This window comes from Leopardus geoffroyi, chromosome E2 (genome assembly GCF_018350155.1).
Source record: "Leopardus geoffroyi isolate Oge1 chromosome E2, O.geoffroyi_Oge1_pat1.0, whole genome shotgun sequence".
In the NCBI taxonomy this organism is placed as follows: Eukaryota; Metazoa; Chordata; class Mammalia; order Carnivora; family Felidae; genus Leopardus; species Leopardus geoffroyi.
Window position 1 is genome coordinate 20,221,075 of NC_059335.1, and position 8,279 is coordinate 20,229,353.

Genomic DNA, 8,279 nt, shown 5'->3' on the forward strand with positions numbered 1-8,279 from the left:
CAGTGTGAGAACTCTGGGCACATCTTCCCATAAATCTTCCTCAAAGATCAATCAGCTTGAGTTCAGCCAGTCAAGAAACGGTTGGTCAGGGGCACCTGGGTGGCTCATTCAGTTAAGCGTCCGACTCTCGATTCAGTTCAGGTTACAGTCTCATGCTTCATGAGATCGAGCCCCTCATCGGGCTCTGCGCTGACATCTTGGAGCCTGCTTGGGATTCTCTCTCTTCCTCTCTCTCTGCCCCTCCCCTGCTCACACTTTCTATCTCTAGCCCCTGCCCTGCTTGTGCTCTCTCTCTCAAAAATAAATAAAACATTTAAAAAAAAAAGAAAAGAAAAGAAACAATTGGGCAAATTTCAGAAAAGTACTGGCAATGAGCAAAAGATACAATTAACTGTGGACTAAGACTTCGGCAAAGCGGGGATAAGGCTGATGGAATAAAATGTAAACGTTTTTTGACAATATGGAAATAATACAATCAAGGGAAAACTGATAGGTTCAGGAGGTAGGAAAGTAGAAAGTAGGACAAGCTAGCTGATTGTTCATATTTCATAACTAAGAGTTCAAAGGATATCATTTCAAGCTGAAAAATCAAGTGGGAAGAGCTTGAGCATATGTAAGTAGGGGAAGAAAAGGTTGTGAGCTAACTTTTGCTAAATGAGAGAAGTAAGGACATATAATATAAAGGCATGAGAATAAAAGTCACCACAAGAATCCCAAGAGATTCATTCCTAAATAGTAGTATTACAACAGTAAAAAGAACAGAGAAAACAGGACTACATTAAAGTCTTTAAAGATGTATGTAGATAAAACAAGCAAAATAACAAGAGTGGGACCAAACAAATGCCAATAAGTGTAAGTGAGTTTATTTCACCCATTAAAAGAAAACAGTTGTGTAGATTGGATTATGAAGCAAACAGTATCCCACGATAGAGCCAAGAGACCGTCTGAAACAAAGTGTATCAGAAGGGTTATGAATAAAAGGATGAGTAAAGATAATCCAGATTTCTGCAAACAAAAAGAAAGAGAAGGTACAATCTTTAAATGTGCCAAGATAGAGTTCAGGCTAAAAGCACTAAGTGAGACAAAAAAAAGGGGGGTGTTTATAATGTTAAAAGACTACAGTTAATAATACATCGTAGCCACAAATATCTATGTGCTAAGTAACACAGCAGCAAATCTATAAAGGATAAACCACAGGACATACAAAGGGAAATGGAAACTTAGAAATAATAGGAGCTTTAATCTTCTCTTGGTCCAAGACAGATCAAGATATTAAACAAAAGTAACTAAGGGTATAGAAGATTTAACAACATAATCTATAAAGTTTATTTATATACTGATACACACAGAATAATTGATTGATTGTAGATTGGCTACAAAACGAATCAACCCCTAGAGTAGAAATAGGCACGCTTGTTGAACAAAAAGATGAAAACCAGAGATTAATAAACAATCAGAAAGCAGAAAATCTTTCACCTGGAAATTTGAAAACTTGTGAGGTAAACCAATTCTTAGGTCAGAGGGCATATATAAACTGTCCATGTCTAAACAGCACTGAATCTGTGTGAACTACAAATTGGAATCTATGCGACAACAGTCTTAGAAATGCTCAGAGGGAAGTCGTAACCTTAAATACTATACAATAAAAAGGTAAAAGGAAAACAAATGAGTCAGGCTTTTTTCTCTGTCATCTGTTTACCGATAGAGTGCACAGACCTTGCCAGGTTGGTCTGTTTTTATTTGTAGCATATAAAAACTAGGCATGATGCAAACTAGAAATTTGGTATTATTATACTTGACATTCTTTTTTTTTTTTCCCCTATATGACTTTTATGATCCTTGCCCTCCCAGATCGGGCTTACAGAAGGTTTACTCATTATCTCAGTGGAATCTGATGGCCCAAATGGGTAGGGTATACATCTGGGAAGCCACCCCGTGGGCCACAGGCAGCGTCCCTTCGCTCACAGAGTGCTTCCTCCTCCCTCAGGGGTACAAAAAGCAGGCAGCACTGAAAGTGGGTGACATCAGTCACCGTCTGACAGAGCAACAGGAAGACTTTGCTAGCAAAACCGCTCAGTACCAGCAAGAGATGAGACACCTCCATCAGATGCTGCGGGACAAGCAGGGTATCCTGGACCAGGCACTGCAGCAGAAAAGGTAGGGCCGCTCCAGCCCCGTCTACTATGGTTGGTTTTGAATGTTTGCTAGGATTTTCTAGTAAAACCCTCTGGACGTGTTCTGTTTATTTTTTACAGTTTAGTTTTTTCCGAATGTAATATTGGTCTTGATTTTTGTTTGCTGGTTAGCTAACACATCCCTCGCCTCACCTAGTTCCCATTTTGCTGTGGTGCTGGTGGCGGTGGTGGTTATGGTGGGAACACTGAAGATCCAGTCCCGCGGCAGCCTCTCAAGTCTGCGACACGGTGTCGTTAACTTCAGTCACCGTGCTGTGTGCCACATCCCAGCTCTTCATTTTCTCTAATCCCCCCCACCCCGCTTCAGAACTCCCCATTGTTTGAATATTGGACTTCTTAAATCAACCCAGGCCTCTAATTGTCCTCCCCTCTTGTCCCCCTCTTTGATACTTTTGTTATATTTCATTTTCTTGGGAGATTTTACTTTTGATTAAATGTCTTATTTCTGCTTTTTCTTTCTTTCATCTCTGAGGATTTTTTTTTAAGTTATTTTTTTAAGTAATCTCAACGTAGGACTGGAACGCATGACCCTGAGATGAAGAGTCTCATGCTCCTCCAACTGAGCCCACCAGGTGCCTGCCCCTCATTTCTGAGAATTTTAAAATCTCTAATCATTCCCGTTTTGTAAGAGCATAATCATAAGAATATGGGTATATTATGTTCTCTGCGTTCTCTGTTACACTTCCTCCTTTAAACATATGATAGAGGAAGTGTTGCCAGTATATTAAAAACACTGGGGAACGTTGCATACTCTGTGAAGTTCATGTGCTTAGAATTGCATTAATAGAGGCACCTGGGTGGCTCAGTTGGTTGAACACCCACTTCGGCTTAGGTCATGATCTCACGGTTCGTGAGTTCAAACCCGGCACCGGGCTTTGTGCTGACAGCTCAGAGCCTGGAGCCTGCTTCTGATCCTGTGTCTTCCTCTTTCTCTGCCCCTCCCCCATTCATGCTCTGTCTCTCTCAAAAATCAAATAATTTTAAAAAAAGAATCACATTAATAAAATGGAATTTTGTTTTTTGCTCTCTCCCTTATTCCATTATCTGCCCTTAAATGGTTTGAAAGGTATGCATTCTGTACTTTCAGTGGTTACCCTTAAAATTGGACCATGGTTATTTAACATTAAAAAAATCTAAATTTAACTGGGGCACCTGGGTGGCTCAGTCAGTGGAGCGTCCAGTCCAGCTCTTGGTTTCGGCTCAGGTCTTGGTCTCACAGTTCATGAGTTTCAGCCCTGCATCAGGCTCCACACTGACAGGGCAGAGAATCCCTGCTTGGGATTCTCTCTCTCTCTTCACCTTCCTGTGCTTTCTCTCTCTCTCTGCCTCTCTCTTAAAATAAATAAACTTTAAGAAAAGAAATCGAAATTTAATCAATATCCCTGTATTTCCTCCCCCAGAGCAAGACCTAATGCTCTTATCTAATTATTTTCCCCCCTCAGTTTATATGCTGATGTTGTCCAGTGTCATTTGGGAGAGGAAAGTGAAAAACAAAGATCTGTCTTCTATGGTTATCTTTAGGTCCCCAGTTAAATGTTGCTAGTTTCTTTATAGTTCTTTATTTTGATTTACCCAGAAGTACCATTGCTTTACTTACTGATTATTATAAATAAGGTGACAGGCCCAAAATGGGCCTCACTTATGCTAGTCCCACATCACCAGACCAAGACTTGACCTAATCAGTTTTGGCTCTACCAGAAAGGGAATCTTAAACGAATCAATACGGAATTGCCTGGTCAGCACTAGTTAGGTCATATGCCTGGGAGACCCTGCCATCCCCTAAAGAAAAGTTAGTTTGCAATAACCAACTCACTTTTGCCTAGTAGAACTTCCTTGTTCCTGCTCCCTTCTGCCTGTAAAAAGTCTTTCATTTTGTATAGCTCTGCAGAGCTCCTTTCTCTCTGCCAGGTGTGATGCTGCCCAATTTAATTTTTGCTCAGATAAACTCAAAATTTTCATACTTCCTCAGTTTATCTTTTAACATATTGTCTCTTGCATCACCGACCTTATTTCTCAGATTAGTTTCCTTCTTTGTAAAATGCATCATTTGGAAGTTTCTTTAGGGGCGCCTGGGTGGCTCAGTCAGTTGAGCGTCTGACTTCGGCTCAGGTCATGATCTCACAGTTTGTGAGTTCGAGCCCCGCGTCCGGCTCTGTGCTGACAGCTTGGAGCCTGGAACCTGCTTCGGATTCTGTGTCTCCCTCTCTCTCTGCTCCTCCCCCGCTCATGCTCTCTCTCTCTCTCTCTCTCTCTCTCCTTCAAAAATAAATTTAAATAAATAAATAAGAAGTTTCTTTAGTAAGAGTCTGTTGGGAGTAAGTTTTCTTAGTTTCTGTTTCCCTGCAAATGTCTGCATTTTTGTAAGGTAATTTTTGCTAACTACAGGATTTTACTTTGACAGTCTTTTTATCTCAGCATATTCCATTATCTTCTCTGTTTGAGAAGTCTGTTTTGACGAGTCAAAAGACAAGTCTCTGGTAAGCCTCTGTCATTTTTAAAAATAATTGATCACCTTTTCTCTTAATTCTTAAGATCTCCTCTGTCTCTTGTATTCTGCAGTTTCATTGTTATGTGTTTAACTGTAAGGTTCTTTTTTACTTATCTGCTTGATAAAAATTATTCTCCATATCTGTGATTTTGTGTCTTTCTTTAGTCTAGAAAATTATCATCTCTTAAAATAAGCCATTATCTTAAAATAAATCGTTTCCTCTTATTCTTTCTAAGTGTCGTTCTGGAACTCAGATTAAATAAATGTATGTTAGATCTTCTTATTCAGTCCTCCACTTGCCTTATGTTTTAAATTTTCCATCTCCTTGTTTTCCTGGTCTACATTCTGGGTAATTTCTTCTGCTCAATATTTCTGGTTACTAATTCTCTCTACAGCTGTGTACTGTCTCACACGACCAATGAGGTTTGGTTTTTTTGTTTTGTTTGTTTTTTTATCTCAACAACAGTATATTTTGTCTTCAATTCTATTTGGTTTTTTTTGAAAATCTGCCTAGTCATTTTTAAAATAAATTCTTAGTCTTTGCTTATTTCAAATACATCTCTTATTTCTTTTTTAGCATTTCATTCATAGTTATTTTTTCAGTATCTGAAATTTGGTGGAATTTAAATTTGTGTTTGGGGTACTTGGGTGGCTCAGTTGAGCAATCGACTTCAGCTCAGGTCATGATCTCACGGTTTGTGGGTTCGAGCCCCACATTGGGCTTGCTGCTGTCAGCACGGAGTCCACTTCGGATCCTCTCTCTTGCTCTCTCTGCCCCTCCCCCACTCACGCACGTTCTCTCTCTCAATAAATAAAAACATTAAAAAAAATTGTTTTAATCTTGCCCTATGTGGCTTCTTTCTTTTTAGAATAACTTTTTAACTATGAACTCATATATAGTTGAATTTAATCTGTAGAATCCTGAGGTTCAGGATTAAGGATGTTTCTCGTCAGAGAAGACTTGTATTTGCTTCTCTTTGGTGCTAGAAAATATTTCCAAACCTGGAGCCACTTTAATTTTATGATTAATTTTTAAAATAGGCTATAGTATAGTAATGCTTTTAAAAACATACAAAAAGACTTTTTAAAGTATCCACAATGCTATTATTACATTTATAAGGTATAACTTCTTAATATCATATTTTTCTGAACTGCATTTGGGGTGATTTCCTCTGCTTAATATTACAGTTTACTAATTCTCTCTTCAGCTATGTCCAGTGTACTGTTTAACCCATCCACTGAGCTTTTTTTCTAATTGTCCCAAAAATGGCTTTTCATTCTTGGTTCCCTCCACACAGGTCCCGGGGATGCCCAATCACGGGGAACAATGTAGATTCAAGCTCCCGATCCACCTGAGAACAAGCCAGCGGCTCCAGCCCTGTAGGAGACAGTTAGTCTCTCAGAGCAGGTTTCTCTGGAAGATGGGCAGATTTTCTGCCCAGCCATGCTTGCTTTGAGGGTCCTTCATGTGCCTCCACTTACCTGCCCAATTGTGGAACACTTAGTTCAGAGTGTTTCTAGGAAGAAGAAGAGAACTGTGGATATGAGCACGCCCTGGGGTTTTCTGTCATACCTGGTTTGCATGGGCCCAGCACCTAGTCTCTATTCTACAAAAATATGGGTTTCTGGCGTGGGCTTTTGTCCTCAGAGCAATACCAACATTCTATTGCCTGCCCCTGTGCCTTCAGTTTAGTCTTTATTTTTTCCTGCCCTTAGAGAGTTCCTATTTATTCATTCATTCATTCATTCATTCATTTATCCATTTATTTATTCATTCATTCATTTATTCATTTATTCATTCATTATTCATTCATTATTCATTATTTCTTTCTTTTTTTTCTTTTTCTTTTTTTTTTTTTTTTTTTAGCGAGCCAGGCCTTGATCCCAAGCCCTCACCTTCCCGTGAGATCATGACCTGAACTGAAGTTGGTTGCTCAACTGACTGAGCCACCCAGGAGCCCCCAGAAAACAGAAATAATTAAATAGTGTTCAACATTCAGTGAGCATTAGGGGCCTTGGAAGGAAGCAACAGTTAACAAGAGAAGTGACACTGGACAAGTGGGCATGTCACTGGCCTCCCTCAATCTCACTGGCCTCCTTCTTAAACAGCAGTGCTCAGCCCACTTGGTAGTCCAGTTTCTAGCATCTTCCATAACCACCTGGCTATGTCTGTGAAGGAGCTGGCTTCCACACCCTGCCCTCCTGCATGAGGCCTGCTCCTTCTTCCAGGCTGAGGCCAGTCTTTCTATCTCCCTGAATTCCCCATGGCGTCCACCATCCTGTGAGGCAGTAACTGGTACCCTGTCCTCCAGTGGACGTTGGCCCTGTGAGGACATATATACCTTGCAGGCCCTGTTTCCTCAGCACTCCACATGGTTCCTGTCACAGAGTCCCTTGTACCCTTTCCTTTCCTCACACGTCTTGGTTCCCTCTGGGTGCTCACTCCCAGCACGTGGTCTATTGAGGCCATTCTTCTCTGTATCCTCGGTTATAAGCCCCACTCCCTGCGGTCCCCTCCTCACCCCCAGACTAACTTTTTATGTCCGGGCCCATCGTTGGCTCTGCGGACGGTGCTATGAGAGGTTCCTGAGTGTTGGCCAGGTCACAGTGGGGACAGGTAGAGGGTGCACAGGAGAGGCGTGCAGGGTTCATGTTGTGTGGGTGCCCACAGCCAGGCCACTGTGCCATAGGTCAGCCACTGCAGTCACTGTATTTTATTCTTATACCTGTTAATTCTATAGAGAACAAAGGTCCAAAATAAAGGAAAAGGCAGAACGTAGAGAGGAAAGGTAAGAAGTCACGTTTAGCCTGTGGCTTGTATTTTTTCTATTTCCAGGGGGTCTCAGTGCTTCGTTCAACTCCGGGAGTCTTTGCCTGGGAACCCAAGCACAATGGGACCTGTTCTCTGACATTAAGCATTGTTCCCTTTGAGTTCTTACTACTTTAGGAGTCATAGGGCTCTGTAGATAATTTTCTCCTTGTGCTATTCTGTGTGTATTTCTCACAGAGAAATGGAAGGCAAGCTTGAGGTTGTCTGGGAGTCTACCTCTAAGGAGAACCGAAGAATCCGAGAGCTTCTGCAGGCCACGCTGGAGAGGACCGGCACGTGGGATGGCACTGGGGAGGCATGGTGGACGGCTGAGGCTCCAGCTACCGTGACATGAAGCCACCTCCCACCACCTGCCACAGCCTGGGCCGTGACCAGGACCGCTCGGCCCTGGAGCGCTGCCTTTCCCCGGACCAGAGACACAGGACAAGGGCAGGCACCTGCCTTCAACCACAGCGTTTCTCCTCCTCGGGGCGAGGTAGACACAAACTGTCTCAGACATTTACTCCATTTTGTACACGTTGCTTTATGTAAACAATACAATGCTAAACTTGATTTTTGCCAGTACGTGTCCCCTGGCTGCGTCTGTGAGACCCGCCGCTCAGGATGACAGCTGACCTGATGCTCTGGCCTGGCCCTGGGCTCCTAGGCCTGCAGTCGGGGGGAGTACTCGGGCTGCGTGCTCCACGGGAGGTGAGTGGCATGAGCCCAGTGATGGTCCCGTGCCCTGTGTTAGCATTTTGTAAATGAGCGCTCGCACTCCAGCTGC

At 42.3% G+C, this 8,279-nt stretch overlaps 1 protein-coding gene across 6 annotated transcripts in view; it reads left to right on the plus strand.

Annotated features, from left to right (window-relative positions):
• The window catches only part of CEP89 (centrosomal protein 89), a 77,162-nt gene extending 69,088 nt beyond the window's left edge, over positions 1 to 8,074 (plus strand). For 4 of the 6 annotated variants that reach the window (XM_045442539.1, XM_045442536.1, XM_045442537.1 and 1 more), the window contains 2 exons: positions 1,988 to 2,157; positions 7,691 to 8,074. In XM_045442539.1, the coding sequence (XP_045298495.1) occupies positions 1,988 to 2,157; positions 7,691 to 7,847 (327 nt within the window). In that variant the 3' untranslated portion in view covers positions 7,848 to 8,074. Of the gene's footprint in view, positions 1 to 1,987; positions 2,158 to 4,596; positions 4,673 to 5,981; positions 6,064 to 7,690 lie in introns of all 6 variants that reach the window. The other 2 variants (XR_006702604.1, XM_045442540.1) reach the window with 2 other exon arrangements.
• Positions 8,075 to 8,279: the final 205 nt, after the last annotated feature.